Here is a 17,615-nt window from a genome sequence, read left to right on the forward strand (position 1 = left end):
AAAGAATCTGTCTCCCTGTTACCTTCGCTCACTTCTGATAAGAGGGAAAATTCTTTGAGCCTTCTTGTCTCCAGGGACAGCAGTTTCAGCTCTCAACCACTCCCTCTGTGACAGATGCACCAGTCTTTTCATTATCTTTGCAATCCTTCACTGGACTCATTCCAGTATGTCAGCGTCTGTTTTGTACTGGACAGCCTAGAGCTGGACACAGCAGTCTAGATAGGGTGTCATCGGTGGATAAGGACCCCACCTACTGGTAACATTCTTCCTAATGTAGCCCAGAAGGCTGTTGGCCTTTACTTATGTAAGGCCTTACTGGCTTATGTTCAATTTGCTATCCACCACAGCCCTCAGGTTTTTCTCTGTGAAGACTCTCTCCAGCTGGCTGGCCCCAGTGTGTACTGGTGCCTGGAGTTACTTCTCCCCAGGTGCAGGATTTTGCATTTCTCTTTGTTGAACTTTGAGGTTCTTGCCTGCCCATGTCTCTAGCATGTTTTGAGTTTTCTCTGAGTGAAACACAGCCCTGTGTTTAATGTCCTGGTTTTGTATATCTGCAAACTTGCTGAGGGTGCGTTCTATCCCATCATCTGGGTCATGAATGAAGATGACAAACTGTGTTGGCCCCGGTATCAATCAGTGGGGTACTCTGCTGGTGATTGGCCTTGTCGTGGTTTAACCCCAGCCAGCAACTAAGCACCACGCAGCCGCTCACTCACTCCCCCCCAATCCAGCAGGATGGGGGAGAAAATCGGGAAAAGAACTAAAACTCATGGGTTGTGATAAGAACGGTTTAGTAGAACAGAAAAGAAGAAACTAATAATGAGAATGATAACACTAATAAAATGACAACAGCAATAATAAAAGGATTGGAATGTACAAATGATGCGCAGTGCAATTGCTCACCACCTGCCGAACGACACCCAGCTAGTCCCTGAGCGGTGATTCCCTGCCCCCACTCCAGTTCCTAAACTAGATGGGATGTCACACGGTATGGAATACACCGTTGGCCAGTTTGTGTGAGCTGCCCTGGCTGTGTCCTGTGCCAACTTCTTGTGCCCCTCCAGCTTTCTTGTTGGCTGGGGATGAGAAGCTGAAAAATCCTTGACTTTAGTCTAAACTCTACTTAGCAACAACTGAAAACATCAGTGTTACCAACATTCTTCTCATACTGAACTCAAAACATAGTACCTTATGAGCTACTAGGAAGACAGTTAACTCTATCCCAGCTGAAACCAGGACAGCCTCCAGCTGGAGTTTATGCTGCTGATCACAACCCTTGGAGCCCAGTGGTTCAGCCTATTTTCAGTCATCCTCACTGTCCAGTTATGTAGGCTGTACTTAGTTGTTTTGTACATGAAGACATTATGGGAGGCACTGTCAAAAGTTTTACTTTCTTGTTGTTTTCCAGGTGCTGTTGAAAGATCTAACACATGTCAGGATACGCAGGCTCGTTTTGGAGGGTATTCTAGGAGTAGAGGTAGGATTGTATAGTTAAAATTCATAGTTTGGGGTGTGATTAAGCCTTCCTTTTGGACAAAACCTTTAGAATGGAGGACCTTGCAACTGGTGTCTGAGTAGATTCTGAAAACTCAGATTTTACTATATTGGTAGCAGTACTGTTGCTGTGTAGTGCTATTCCTTATACAAAACAGTAGTTACACCTGTGCTAAGCTTTGTAATTTTAATTCATTGTCTTAAAAAGGGCACCTTCATCTTGTGGTGGTTTTTTTATTGTTGTTGAGTGGGAGGTAGGCTACAGACCTGAGGTCCCTTTCAGCCTGAATGATTCTGTAGTTTTATGGTTGAGGTTAAAAAAACCCCAAACTGAAAAAACAAAACTGCAAACCTACCCGAACCCAAAAGCTTACCCTGAAGTCAAAGATAGCTTTGAATGTTAAATTGATTCTTCTTTTCTAATTATAGATACTGATGAATGTCTGAACAGACAGCGTCAACCAGCGAGTAGATTTGGTAGCGGAAGGAATTTTGCAAACAGAGGTAACTTTCTGGAGTGTCTGTTATTCTAGTGGCTAGTTGTATTTGATACATTAAATTTTCTCTATTCAGGTACTCAGTTTTGTTGTATCAGAGCCAAATGAGTATTTGTGACTTGGAGGGTAATACCAATCCTTATTTCTGCATAATGTAGGCACTCAGTATCACCCCTTAGTTTTGACTGTACAACATAAAATACCGCACCGTATTTGGTAGAAGGCAGGACTCTACATTTAAAATCAATGTTTTGTTTACCTCTTGCTTTGATTCTGTTCTCCCTGAAAAAAAGGCATTTTTCTGATAATTTCATTGAGTCATAATGTAGTATAAAAGGCAGCTGAGTATTAGTATTCACATATATGGCATGTGAAGGGGGTATACCAGTGCTCTTCTGTGGAAGACCTGAAAGCTTTCTTTCTTTAGTATCCATACAGCAATATTTAATCCCTGTCCTCTTCCTGCTTATAATGGCAAGTGCCACTCTTGCATGCAGTGCACATTGAAGAGGTTAGTAATTGGAAGTTTGGCAGTACTGCCGTATATGCTTCCACAAACTACTGTTGGAAGCACATAGGGCAGTGGAAGCTACTGTCACATAACAGCTGTCTAGATAGTTCTATGGCTGTAAGTGAGACTTGTTATGAAACAAGGAAGACTGAAACTCCAGTCATGGTTTGGGCATGTTTAGCAAAAGTTTTGACCTGCAGCACAGCTGTGGAGGCACTTGGAAGTTACGTTTATTCTTTCAAAAAATTCTATACCATTTCTGCAACTCTTGGGTTGCTGCTCATTAAGATAGGGGAATGCCAGACTTGTTCGACTAAGCAGATAGCAATACTTTGGTGGTGCTATGGAACGATGATGAACAGTTCTGCTGTAGACTCTCCAGCAATTGCCAAGTAACTCACAAGCTGTATTTAAGGTCTGTAGTATTTATGGGCTTTTATATCTAGACTGTCTTTTGCATGTGAGCCTTTAAGATGTGACTTTTTTTTTTTTAAATTTGGGAAAACTCAAATGACATATATGTTGGTATGCACCAACCATTGGTGGAGAGGGAGCTACAGATGCTGTGGTAGGAGAACTTCTCATTTAGCAGAAGATGCTCTTTGTCATTACAAGATGATAGAACAGGTGTTCAGTTGAAGAACAAAGACTAAGGAGTAAATGACAGTACAAGTTGACTGCTTGGATCTTAGTAACTTGTTTATGTGTGTGGCTGTTTACTTCCTCTCCCTCCCCATCAGGAGGGTGACTAGGGAAAGGGGTTAGAAATAAAAATAGACTAAATACTTGGCACTGCCTGTCCCAAGCAACTGAATAAGTAATTCTGAGTAACAAAAAATTAGAAACTGATAGATCTGAAAGGCAGGTTTTCAAATCCTCACTCCATAGGAGGCAGCAATTGCAATACTACCTCACTCTACAGTACTGGTTATGAAAACTGAGATGGTACAAATGCTGTCAGTTGTCCTGTGACTGAACCAGAGGACTGATCTGCATCATAACCAAAAAGTTGAAAGTTAGTAGCTTATATAGCATATATGCATGTAAAGTCAAATACTTCCAGATTTAATGTTTTATTTACTTCTTGCAAGAAGCAATAGTACGGGAGAGCAGTAGACTCTTGTCATACTTCTTGGCAAAAAATTTCTTCTCTTCATTTTTTTCATATGTTGAGGCAAATCACTTAGTTTTATTGTACTTTTTATCTGAATACATGAAATAAGGACTGTGAAGAATAATTGCCAATAAAAGGCACTTGATTTACACATGCAAAATTGGGCAAACTAAGTTTTGTGCTATGCTGTACTGCAGGTTTCCAAGAAAGGAACGTTGTAGAAGATTCTGGTACACAAAATAGAGGTTTTGGAGGATTTCCTTGTGGCTTTGGACGAAGTGAGAGTAAGTATTTTTGTTTTTTTAATGTTGACTGGTTTGTGTGCGAACAGCATACATTTGGTTATTCTTTCTAGGTTTGCTTGCTCCCTAAGAACTGCAAGTATAAAGGTGAAAGCTATGAAATAGTTTCTATTCTTCAGCAGTGTTATGGAACATGGATGGCATCTTTGAAAAATAGTATCACTGGGAACAGCACAGCATAGGTTGGCGTTATAAAGAATCCGTTGCAGCTGTTGCAGTGTAGAGTTTTTGGAGTAAATAGTGTTAGCTTTAGGCATGGTATTTCAGTATACTAATTTTAGATGCCATAGCCACTACACTGTGTCTTCCTTACAGGTATTAAGGCTGAGCAAAGAGACAGACCTCAATCTGGCATTCTTGGCTCTAGAGGAAGAGGAGCATTTGGAGGTCATGCAGGTGAGACTTCTTAGTAGGGTGGTGAACCTTTCAGATTTCCTTGTTGCTGATTCGTGGCAATGCAGTACCTTCTTAGCTTTGCTAAATGCTGCCCCTGTGATTGTTCTCTGTGTCTGAATTAAGAACCTACTGCAAATGTTAGATAGCTTGCTTGAATGCCCACACGAGATGTGTTTGTAACTTGGATAAATTTTAGTATTTGGATTTTCAAAGCTGTTGTCTTCTGTAATTTTTTCCTTGGTCCTACTGCTGCTGGGTCAGTTAATTCCAGTGAAGCGGAGGTGCTAACCCCAAAATTCAAAGCAAGCCTTTAAGAACTTGCTCAGTTTTGAAATAGTCACTCTAGACTTTTTCCACCCCCCCTATAAAGGGAAGTGTTGTTTTAGGTTTGTCCAGGCTGACAACTAAGGTTTGTAGCTCTGAGAGGCCAGCTGTTCCTGAATACTTTATTCTAATGTTGGCTTTTTTTGCCATCTAGAAAGGATTTTTCCCTCATGCTTCTATCTTCCTTTGCCACTGATGATACTGCAACTTGTAACCTGTGTGTTGTGCTACCTAGTGCATAGTCATCTATCACTTGCAAAAGTCCCATAATTCAAATTAGAAATACCACTAAACTAGTGTAATGGGTAGTGGATGGCTGGTATTCTCAATGTAAGAACACTTTATGTGATCCTGGTAAAAGAATTTTTCACTGTAGAAAAGATAGAATGATTAGTATGTGTTTTCAGAAATGCTCCTTAATATCCTAAGAATAATTGATTTGCCTCTGTTTGACTTAGTTCAAGTGAAGTTTTTCAGGTATTTAGTTAAAATAGTGATTTTTAGAAACTTAAGTGTTATAGAGGCAACATGCTAATACTCATAGGGGACATAACTGCATCCTTAATGCAGGATAGTCATTCCTTACTTTTTCATGACCAGTGTGTGAAGTATTAGTATGTAAAGACTGTTACGGATATTGGTAGGAAACAGTTGCGCTAGTCTGTATAGAAGCTCATGTGGAAAGATAATTCTTCATAAAGAGTAGTTTGTTGCATGAGAAGTATGTCCTTTTATAGTAAGAGAATGTGTCTGGATCTAGCAAAGGAACAGAGCAAGCACTGCTAGGCTGTTCTGATGCTTCCATCTCTGAGTAGCGGACCTGTCACTAATAGAGTTTGTAAAGGTAATGAAGGTAGGGTGGTGTTGGCTTTTCTTAAAACAGTTATGCTTTTTGCAATTAGAGATAGTGTGGAAGCATATTATATCTTCTGATGGAAGAATAAGTATTTAAAAGTAATTACACACACTGTATTTTGCATCTTTGCTTGAATTCTGTGTCACAGTCTTGATGAAGCTGTGGCTTTACAGAGTTGCTTAAGAGTACTGCTGCTGAACAGAGCATTCCTAATCCAAGTTGCAGCACTGGCTACCTCTTTAGACTGGTATTTATATTTAGAATTAATAATTTGGTCTTGTTGAGAATGAGCAATTGGATTAATATGCTACCCTGATGTTATACTTTTGTGCTTGCATTGCTGCAGTGAGGAAAAATGCAGATGAGGGAGGACTAAGGAGGCATTGGAGGGTCACTGCACTTATGTGGTACTGGTCTTATAATGGTCAGTCTCATGGTATGATTTTTATGAATGGCTTGAGCTGCACATTTGAGTAGAGAACCTATGAACAGCTTTTGTTGTTGCCTTTCCTCTTCACTCAGTCTTGTGTCTGTTATCTGCATTTCTAGCTTCCATTCTTTTGCAGAGCGACCTTATACTAAAGTTAGGGTTTTTTTCCCCTCCTTTGAAATCAGCAACACAACTTCCTCTACAGAGTAGCTAGAGGCTATAAGTTAGGTTTAAGGCTTTTTCTGTGTTGTGGTTTAACCCCAGCCAGCAACGAAGCACCGTGCAGCCTCTCACTTGCTCCCCCCCCCCAGTGGGATGGGGGAGAAAATCAGGAGAAGTAGTAAAACTTGTGGGTTGAGATAAGAACGGTTTAATAGAACAGAAAAGAAGAAACTAATAATGATAATGATAACACTAATAAAATGACAGCAGTAATAATAAAAGAATTGGAATATACAAATGATGCACAGTGCAATCACTCACCACCCATCGATTAATGCCCAGTTAGTCCCCAAGCAGCGATTCCCCAGCCCCCACTCCCCTCAGTTTATATACTAGGTGTGACTTCACATGGTATGGAATATTGTTTTGGCCACTTTGGGTCAGGTGCCCTGGCTGTGTCCTGTGCCAACTTCTTGTGCCCCTCCAGCTTTCTCGCTGGCTGGCCATGAGAAGCTGAAAAATCCTTGACTATAGTCTAAACACTACTTAGCAACAACTGAAAACATCAGTGTTATCAACATTCTTCTCATACTGAACTCAAAACATAGCACCGTACCAGCTACTAGGAAGACAGTTAACTACATCCCAGCTGAAACCAGGACAGTATCCACCCCTTATTCTATACCATTGATGTCATACTCAGTTCACATACCTTCAGTTACATCCTGGTCAATCATCATCACCTTTTCCATCCCTTTGAGACATATGTATATATGTATACACACACAGAGATATCATTCCTTTAGTTTATGGGTCGTGTCTATAAAATGTTTGTTGAGTTCATTTAGAATCATAGAATCATTTAGGCTGGAAAAGACCTTCAAGATCATAGAGTCCAACCATCATCCATGCCCACTAAACCATGTTCTGGAGTACCTTGTCTACATGCTTTTTGAATATCTCCAGGGATGGTGACTCAACCACTTCCCTGGGCAGCCTGTTCCAATGCCTGACAACCCTCTCAGTAAAGAAATTTTTCCTAATATCCAACCTAAATCTCCCCTGGCGCAACCTGAGGCCGTTTCCTCTCGTTCGACCAGCACCCACCTCACTACAACCCCCCTTCAGGTAGTTGTAGAGAGTGATAAGGTCTCCCCTCAGCTTCCTTTTCTCCAGACTAAACAGCCCCAGTTCCCTCAGCTGCTCCTCGTAAGACTTATGCTCCAGGCCCCTCACCAACTTGGTTGCCCTTCTCTGGACACACTCCAGCACCTCAATGTCTTTCCCGCAGTGAGGGGCCCAAAACTGAACACAGGACTCGAGGTGTGGCCTCACCAGTGCCGAGTACAGGGGAACAATCACCTCCCTGCTCCTGCTGGCCACACTATTTCTGATGCAGGCCAGGATGCTGTTGGCCTTCTTGGCCACCTGGGCACACTGCTGGCTCATATTCAGCCAGCTGTCAACCAATACCCCCAGGTCCTTTTCCACCAGGCAGCTTTCCAGCCACTCTTCCCTAAGCCTGTGGCACTGCATGGGATTGCTGTGACCAAAGTGTAGGACCCGGCACTTGGCCTTGTTGAACTTCATATAATCGGCATCAGCCCATCAATCCAGCCTGTCCAGATCTCTTTGTAGAGCCATCCTCCCTTCAAGCAGATCGACCCTGCCTCCCAACTTGGTGTTGTCTGCAAACTTGCCGAGGGTACACTTGATCCCCTCATCCAAATCATTGATAAAGATATTAAACAGAACTGGGCCCAACACCAAGCCCTGGGGAACACCACTTGTGACTGGCCGCCAACTGGATTTCACCCCATTCACCACAACCCTCTGGGCTTGTCCATCCAGCCAGTTTTTCACGCAGTGAAGAGTATACTTGTCTAAGCCATGAGCCGCCAGCTTCTCAAGGAGTATGCCATGAGAGACAAAGGCCTTACTGAAGTCCATATAGACAACATCCACAAGCTTTCCCTCATCCACTAAGCGTGTCACCTGGTCGTAGAAGATCAGGTTGGTCAAGCAGGACCTGCTTTTTGTAAACACACGCTGGCTGGGCTTGATCACCTGCTTGTCCTGGACTTGACACGTGAGTGCTCTCAAGACAGGCTGTTCCATAATCTTCCCTGGTACTGAGGTCAGGCTGACAGGCCTGTAGTTCCCCAGATCCTCCCTCTGACCCTTCTTGTAAATGGACATCACATTGGCAAGCCTCCAGTCCTCTGGGACCTCCCCTGTTGACCAGGATGGAGAGTGGCTTGGCAAGCACTTCTGCCAGTTCCCTCAGTACTGTTGGATGGATCCCATCTGGTCCTGTAGATTTGTGACTGTCCAGATGGCATAGGAGATCACTAACTATTTTCTCCTGGATTAAGGGGGTATATTCTGCTCTTCATCCTCGCCTTCCAGCTCAGGCGGCTGAGTAGCCTGAGGATAACTGGTCTCCCTATTAAAGACTGAGGCAAAGAAGGCATTAAGTACCTCAGTCTTTTCCTAATCTCTGGTGGCAACATTCTCTTCTGTATCCATTAGATAGATATTCTCCTTGGGATTCTTTTTACCGTTAACACATTTGTAAAAACATTTTTTGTTGTCCCTTACGATAGTGGCCAGATTGAGTTCTAGCTGAGCTTTTGCCTTTCTAATTTCCTCTCTGTATGACCTAACAAGATCCCTGTACTCGTCCCAAGTTGCCTGCCCTTTCTTCCAGAGATGATAAACTTTTTTTCTTGACTCCTAGCAAAAGCTCCCTGTTCAGCCAGGCCGGTCGTTTTCCTTGGCAGTTCAACTTGCGGCACATGGGAATAGCCTGGTCCTGAGCCATTAAGATTTCCTTCTTCAAGAATGTCCATCCCTCCTGGACCCTTTTGCCCTTCAGGACTGTCTCCCAAGGGACTCTCTAAACTAGTGCCTCGAAGAGGCCAAAGTTTGCCCTCTGGAAGTCCATAGTGGTGGTTTTGCTAACCCCTTTTCTTACCTCACCAAGAATTGAGATTTCTATCATTTCATGGTTGCTAAGCCCAAGACGGCCTCTGACCATCACACCTCCCACCAGTCCTTCCCTGTTTGTAAACAGTAGATCTAGCAAGGCTTCTCCCCTGGTTGGCTCACCTACCAGCTGCGTCAGGAAGTTATCTTCCACACACTCCAGGAACGTCCTAGATTGTTTACTCTCTGCTGTCTGTTGTATTTCCAGCAGACATCTGGAAAGTTAAAGTCAAAGTTTAGTTCCCGACTCTGGGTTCCATCTGTCATACCAGTCTTTCTGGGCAGGAGGGATGGTGCAAGGTCCTCTCTGTCGGCAGAGCAGGATTGGGCTCTAGTGTGGTGTGACAAGAAGGTGACATTGGGCACAGCAGGAGGATGGTGTGCGCCGTTGGATTGTTGCATGCTGGAGTCAGTTCTGGTTCCATCAGTACTGTGCTTCGCTCAGTTTTATCACAGTTCATTCTTGCTTGATCTAAGTGATTCTTAGATCTTAGTGTAGTACTATGGATATAGCATATAACAATTATAGTAATGATAACATACAGTAGCGGGGTTATATAGCAACTAATATCATACAGTTTAATTCTGGCTATTCTCACCTCAAATCAAATCCTCTTGAGCCACACATTGGAATTCCCCATCTTTTTGCATCACCCACCAAGTGCACCCAGTCTCTTGAGCAAAAGCAATTCCACGAATGGGTTTGCCTTTGCCTGAGGCAGGAGTAACCCAGACTGTCTTCCCTAATGTATTTTTCTTGTGCGCTGCAGGGACTTTATCCCCTTCTACAGTACATAAAAGTTCTGACTGGGCAGGGCCACCCCAATTGGCAGATCCTCTGGTGTTGACTAACCAGGTGGCTTTTGCTAAATGTGTATCCCAGTGTTTGAAGGTTCCACCCCCCATTGCTCTCATGTAGTCTTTAACAGTCCATTGTATTGCTCAATTTTCCCAGAGGCTGGTGCATGATGGGGCATATGACACACCCACTCAATGCCATGCTCTTTGGCCCAGGTGTCTATGAGGTTGTTTTGGAAATGAGTCCTGTTGTCTTGACTCAATTCTTTCTGGGGTGCCGTGTCACCACAAGACCTGCTTTTCAAGGCCCAGGATAGTGTTCCAGGCAGTGGCATGGGGCACAGATATGTTTCCAGCCATCTGGTGGTTGCTTCCACCACTGTAAGCACGTACTGCTTGCCTTGGCGAGTTTGTGGGAGTGTGATATAGTCAATCTGCCAGGCTTCCCCATGTTTATATTTCAGCCATTGCCCTCCATACCACAGGGGCTTTAACCGCTTGGCTTGCTTAATTGCGGCATGTTTCACATTCATGGATGACCTGTGCGATAGTGTCCATGGTCAAGTCCACCCCTCGATCTCGAGCCCATCTATATGTTGCATCTCTTCCTGATGGCCTGAGGTATCATGGGCCCACCAAGCCACAAATAGCTCACCCTTATGTTGGCAGTCCAGGTTCACCTGAGCCACTTCAGTCTTGGCAGCCTGATCCACCTGTTGGTTATATGATGTTCTTCAGTGGCCCGACTCTTGGGTATGTGAGCATCTGCATGATATACTCTTACAAACAGATTCTCTAGCCAGGATGCAATATCTTGTCACAGTGCGGCAGCCCAAATGGGTTTACTTCTTTCTGCCAGTTGCTCTGCTTCCATTACTGTAACCACCCCCACAGGGCATTTGCTACCATCCATGAGTCAGTATAGAGATAGAGCACTGGCCACTTTTCTCTTTCAGCAATGTCTAACGCTAACTGGATGGCTTTCACCTCTGCAAACTGACTTGATTCACCTTCTCCTTCAGCAGTTTCTGCGACTTGTCGTATAGGACTCCATACAGCAGCCTTCTGCTTCCGATGCTTTCCCACAATGCGACAGGATCTGTCAGTGAACAGGGCATATTGCCTCTCATTTTCTGGCAGTTTATTATACAGCGGGGCCTCTTCAGCACGTGCCACCTCCTCCTCTAGCGACATTCCAAAATCTTTGCCTTCTGGCCAGTCCGTGATCACTTCCAAAATTCCTGGGCAATCAGGGTTTCCTATGCGAGCCCATTGTGTGATCAGTGCAATCCACTTAGTCCATGTGGCATGAGTCCCGTGATGTGTAGAGGAGACCCTCCCTTTGAACATCCAGCCCAGCACTTGCAGTCAGGGTGCTAAGAGGAGCTGTGTCTCAGTACCAACCACTTCTGAGGCAGCTTGAATTCCTTCCTATGCTGCCAATATCTCTTTTTCAGTTGGAGTATAGCAAGCCTTGGATCCTCGATATCCTCGACTCCAAAAGCCCAGGGGTTGGCCTGGCCTCTCCCCAGGTGCTTTCTGCCAGAGGCTCCAGGTAGGGCCATTCTCTCTGGCTGCAGTATAGAGCACATTTTTAACATCTTGTCCTGCCTGGACTGGTCCAAGGGCTACTGCATGAACAATCTCCCATTTTAATTTGTTCAAAGGCTTGTTGTTGCTCAGGGCCTCATTTAAAATCATTCTTCTTCTGTGTTACTTGATAGGGAGGGCTTACAATCAGACTGTAATTTGGAATATGCATTCTCCAAAAACCCACGACACCTAAGAAGGCCTGTGTTTCCTTTTTATTAGTCGGTGGAGACATAGCTGCTATTTTGTTGATCACGTCCATTGGGATCTGATGACTTCCATCTTGCCATTTTATTCCTAAAAACTGGATCTCCTGTGCAGGTCCCTTGACCTTACTTTCTTTTATGGCAAAACCAGCTCTCAGAAGGATTTTGACTATTTTCTTCCCCTTCTCAAAGACTTCTTCTGTGTTACCCCATACAATGATGTCATTGATGTACTGCAGGTGTTCTGGAGCTTCACCTTTTTCTAGTGCAGTCTGGATTAGTCCATGGCAAATGGTGGGGCTGTGTTTCCACCCCTGGGGCAATCAATTCCAAATGTACTGGATGCCTCTCCAAGTAAAAGCAAATTGTGGATGGCACTCTGCTGCCAGAGGGATTGAGAAAAATGCATTAGCAATGTCAATTGTGGCATACCATTTGGCTGCCTTTGACTCTAGTTTGTATTGAAGTTCTAGCATATCCGGAATGGCAGCACTCAGCGGTGGCATAACTTCATTCAGGCTACGATAATCTACTGTTAGTCTCCACTCCCCATTAGACTTTCACACTGGCCATATGGGACTATTAAAGGGTGAGCGAGTTTTGCTGATCACTCCTTGGCCCTCCTGTTGACAAATCAACTTATACTGAACTCAGAACATAGCACTGCACCAGCTACTAGGAAGACAACTCTATCCCAGCTGAAACGAGGACATTCTGGTTTCTTTAGAGTAAAGACTTAAAATGGATCCTGGAAATGCTGCTGTTAATAGCTCAGTCTTAGTACAGTTTTTACATATGTAAAACGTGGTTTTAAGAATAATGTCTTAAGAATAAATGTCTTTGTTTTTCAAGTGATAATGACAGCAACACACACAATATGTGGATGTCAAGGTCAGAACTTTCATGGAGTGGATGTTGTAAATGTATGGCTGTTGAAATAACAGGGTAGTTTTCTGATTTAAATTCTCTCCTAGCTCTTGAAAAATTACTGTGGTGACACTGAAGTTTATGGCTATGGCTCTTGAGAGTTATTTTAGGAGTAGGTTATGTAGCATAAAACAAGCATATCCTGGTTTTGTGGAAAAGTTGAATGGTTCTTAAAACCAATATGCTGTAACCGTAAGCATGTATGAATTTCTTGTAACAATATTTTGTTTATCAGTTTTAGGGGAAAAACCTCACTTAAGAGGTAACAAGACAGGTTATAAAACTTATATTTCTGTGGCATTTCAATTTCTTGTTATAGATGCTTTTTCTTGCTCATGATTCATCTCAAGTGAATATGGAAAATAATCTGCCTTTGCAAAAGCATATGCTGGATTTAGGAGGGATCCTTGCTCTTTGTTGTCTTTAAATACAACTTGCTTTATCTAGACATCTCATGATGGCAATCTCATAATCTGGGATGATTGCATTTTATTTGATGATAAGGGACTTATTACAGGTCAAGTAAGGACCAGATCTGTTTTGGAAGTCCCTCAGCAAGATGCTGGGTTTAATTCCTTCATGTTGTTACTGCAAGGTCCTGCTAAGCTCAGTGTTCTGACATGCTCTCTTTCTGCCCTTTAAAACACAAATACAAGGCCTTTGTCTTCTGGCTTTTTGTAACTAAGCTTTCATTGCTTACCTAAGTATTTACACTCATTCTACCAACCATATCAGTACCCACTGTTGAGTCTTCTAAGTGCCTCTAAGAATTTTTCATGAAGGTTCTTACTTAAATTTTCTCTCAAATGAGCTTTTTTTCCTAAGAGCAATTAACTGTGGAATGCTCTCCTTAACAGCAGCTTACAAGGAATGCAGTGAAGAAATACGTTCTGAAAGAGGTAAGTAGCTTCTTCACAAGTAACACGCCAGTTTTAATTTGCTTTTAACTCAAGGAACATTCTCTTACTTAAAGTTGCTGGAAGTAATTGGGTAAAAAAGAAGGTAGTGATAAAGGTAAACGCATAACCACCTCAAAACTGTTAATTTAACATGAGCTGACAAGCGAATACTGTTAAACTCAGTCTGTTTAAGCTTTGTTCATCTCTGAATTACTGGGCAACACAGTGGTGGTTCTCACCTAAAAGACTAACTTTTTGGAATGGAGTGCTGTAGAATTCCTCTGTGCTGGCTGTTTCTTTTTATAATAATAAAGCTTATCTATCTGAGACACAAGTATTAAAGAACTTAATTGGCAATAGTGTAGGCATCTTAAGTGATGATAGTCATTAAAGCAAACCATGAAGGCACAGTAGATTCTCAGTTTCAGATGCTATAGCATCTGAGATGCTATTTCTGGAAAACAGGCTTGATGTCTTTTACTGCAAGTTAGTAAATAGAATTTCATGATTTGTATGTGGAGGGGATGAAGTTGAAATGTATGATGAATAATGACTTTCTGATATGTATTGAACGTGTCAGTTGGGACAATCTATTAGAATGTTTACTTACCTGCAGTGTTTTTTTTGCAAATGACTTTAGCCTTGTTTTGTCTTTCTCTTACTCTTGAAATGCAAAAAGACAAATAGTGAACTCGTGAGTTTTGTATGAATAATTTTTTTTCCTGATCTTACCTTATTTGAGGCCCCTGTGAAATGGTTTCTACTGCTATCATTTTAGTGAGCATCAAGTAATTGTTATACCTCTGAGTTTATCAGCTTGAAGAATACCTTAAGGAATACAGAACTGTAAATTTACTGCCATGAACAGATTAATTTTATCCTTGTGTATTAATAAATGCATTGTTATTGAATAAGATAATTTATAGTGTAATGAGTTTTTGTGGTAGAATTGGTTTTTGCATGGTGGTAAAGTAGACCCTAACTTAATTTTGGTGAGTAGCTCTTTAAAGTAAGGTCCTTAAGCAAATGTGACATGAATGCTTTATGAAAGTCTGACATTATTTGTACATAAGTTTTAGGTCTACTAGTATAAAACTAAGTTCTAGTAGAATTCATTTATGAAATTTCTTGCCTTCCTGGAAAGTGGAGAGAGGTTTAAATGACATCTCACTGAACTTCAGTAGCTCCATACTTAAAATAGTTTTGGTTTAAATTTTCTTTATATTGTTCATGAACTTGAGTGCTTGTGTTCTTAAGGTCCAAAGGTGACTTATGTGCCACCACCTCCACCTGATGATGAACAAGCCATCTTTGCACATTATCAGACAGGAATTAATTTTGACAAGTATGATGAAAACATTGTCGAAGTGTCAGGACTTGACCCTCCAGCACCATTTCTGGTTAGTGAACTCATTAATCTCAGGGTTTATGTTGAGCATGATTCTGTAAAGATGTATCCCGAGTCTAATATTCACAGCTAATGAAAATACTAATAAAAGGTTTTGCATCTTGCAGACAGTAGTTGTTGGAAGGAGATGCTACCCATTTGAAAGATACAAATGCGAATTCAAAATGACATTGACAAACTACGGAAATTGCCCAGAGAAAGTAATACTGGATGGACAGGAAGTATAGTCCTTAAATTTCAGAAAATACCAGTTTAGAACTTGAAAGAAAGAGGTCTTTGGCAGCAGTTTCTGGGAAGGCTGGTAGAGTCATCTTGAAATCTGTTACTGGGGATCTTTACATTGTAAATGAACACCTGTTGGAATAGTTCATTTGGACAGAGAGGTGTTTTTGAAGTAATTTCTAGCCCTGTTTTCTGTGGCTGCTGTTTATTGTTTAAATATAACTTTGCTTCTGTTCCATACCAGGTGGTTAGTGTTTAAAAAAAACAAAGCTCTTTTTAGGGAGAAGAGTGAGGAAGAGGGGTGGGGGGGTGTAGTAGCACCTGTGTTGAAAGAGAGATGCAGTGTTTTTTTTCCCCCCATCCATCTTCTGAAAGGTTTTCCACTGAAGTTAAACTGATTTTATAATGTATGATGGTTTTTGTTCCTGGATAGGGATGTTGCTTTAGCTCCCCTTATTAGTTTTATCACAGAGACTAAGTGTGTATCTCCTACATGAAATGAAATGGAAGAGTTTTAGTTTGTTTTCATAGCATGCCATGATGTGAGTTTACCTACCTGCTTGAATCCAAATCTATGGCTTCTGAGAAGTTTTGTATCAAAGCTAGTAAGACCAGCCAAAGGCCTTCACTGTCCTACAAACAACTTTACTTGAATGGCATGAGCAGGTGGAAAAAACCTTTGGGGCTTTTACCTGTAGGAACCTTGGCAGTCTAGATGACTGGTGAGACCCCCTCAAAAGTTAATACTTTTCAGTGTTTAGCTGTCTGTATCCTATGGTAGGCATCTCAGTTTAGAAACTTTAACTTCTGTGGTTGTGTACTGTAAATAATAATTTTTTTTTGTTTTACAGGCTTTTGAAGAAGCTAACCTCTGTCAGACTTTAAACATGAACATTGCTAAAGCTGGATACTCTAAACTTACTCCAGTGCAGAAGTACAGCATTCCTATTATACTGGCAGGACGGGATTTAATGGCGTGTGCCCAGACAGGATCAGGAAAAACTGTAAGCATTTTGTGTAGTAGTCATACTACTGGAAGTGTGTGACCTTGAACTTTTAGGTGGATGCCTCAGTCTTCTACGTGCCAGATGCCTCACAGCTTTTTGTGTAATGATTTGACTTGCAGTGCAATGGCAGGTGTACTATTAAGCACAGATGGACATGATGAATGGGTTGTCACATTTTTGGGCTGAATTTCTTTTTAATTTCAGTGAAGTGGTGTCTTGATACAGCAGGCCAGTCTTCAGGGCTACAGATACAGATTCAGAAGTATAGGCAGTAATAGAGCTGCTGATGAGAAAAAAACCTCACCAGTTGAAAGTAGGGGTTTCTTTCTGTGTTCTGTGGGTTTTGTGTTGGTTTTTTTCTTTTTTGGCGTTGGTATGTGTGTTTTGTTTTGTGTGTTCTTGTGCTTGTTTTTTGGATTTGTGGTTGGTTTTTTTTTTTAAGCTTATGCCACATTGTAACAGAGTGTTGTGCTGGTGTCCTTATTTGATCAAGTCTGATCTGCATCTGTATTCGCTTTGCCTGGCAAGGTTTTGGTAGCGGGTGGGGTTACAGTGGTGACTTCTGTAAGAAGCTGCTGGAAGCTTCCCCTGTGTCCAACAGAGCCAATACCAGCCGGCTCTAAGACGGACCCACTGCCGGCCAAGGCTGAGCCAATCAGCGATAGTGGTAACGCCTCTGTGATAACATTTTTAAGAAGGAAAAAAAGTTGCAGGACAGACAGAAACAGCAGCTGGAGAGAGGAATGACAGCATGTAAGAGAAACAACCCTGCAGACACCAAGATCAGTGAAGAAGGAGGGGAAGGAGATGCTCCAGGTGCCAGAGCAGACATTCCCCTGCAGCCTGTGGTGAAGATCATGGTGAGGCAGGCTGTCCCCTTGCAGCCCAGGGAGGTCCACGGTGGAGCAGATATCCACCTGCAGGCCGTGGAGGACCCCACGCAGGAGCAGGTGGGTGCCCGAAGGAGGCTGTGACCCCGTGGGAAGCCCATGCTGGAGCAGGCTCCTGGCAGGACCTGTGGCCCCATGGAGAGAGGAGCCCATGCTGGAGCAGGTTTGCTGGCAGGACTTGTGACCCTGCGGGGGACCCACGCTGGAGCAGTCTGTGCCTGAGGGACTGCAGCCCGTGGAAGGGACCCATGCTGGAGCAGTTCATGAAGAACTGCAGATCGTGGGAAGGGCCCCCGTTGGAGAAGTTCATGGAGGACTGTCTCCTGTGGGAGGGACCCCACGCTGGAGCAGGGGAAGAGTGTGATGAGTCCTGCCCCTGAGGAGGATGAAGTGGCAGAAATAAAGTGTGATGAACGGACCGTAAACCCCATTCCCCATCCCCCTGTGCCACTGTGGGGGATAGGTAGAGAATCTGGGAGCGAATTTGAGCCCGGGAAGAAGGGAGGGGTGGAGGGAAGGTGATTTGAGATTTGGTTTTATTTCTCATTACCCTACTCTGGTTGATTTGTAATAAATTGAGTTAATTTTCCCCAA

The 17,615-nt window shown here is 42.8% G+C and overlaps 1 protein-coding gene across 1 annotated transcript in view; it reads left to right on the top strand.

The window, feature by feature from the left end:
* Positions 1–17,615, top strand: part of DDX4 (DEAD-box helicase 4) — a 41,712-nt gene that overhangs the window by 7,686 nt on the left and 16,411 nt on the right. The window contains exons 3-9 of the mRNA XM_069776315.1: positions 1,409–1,477; positions 1,924–1,998; positions 3,814–3,900; positions 4,234–4,314; positions 13,453–13,494; positions 14,752–14,894; positions 15,976–16,128. Of these exons, the coding sequence (XP_069632416.1) occupies positions 1,409–1,477; positions 1,924–1,998; positions 3,814–3,900; positions 4,234–4,314; positions 13,453–13,494; positions 14,752–14,894; positions 15,976–16,128 (650 nt within the window). The remainder of the gene's footprint in view (positions 1–1,408; positions 1,478–1,923; positions 1,999–3,813; positions 3,901–4,233; positions 4,315–13,452; positions 13,495–14,751; positions 14,895–15,975; positions 16,129–17,615) is intronic.

This window comes from Haliaeetus albicilla, chromosome Z (genome assembly GCF_947461875.1).
Source record: "Haliaeetus albicilla chromosome Z, bHalAlb1.1, whole genome shotgun sequence".
Taxonomy (NCBI): Eukaryota; Metazoa; Chordata; class Aves; order Accipitriformes; family Accipitridae; genus Haliaeetus; species Haliaeetus albicilla.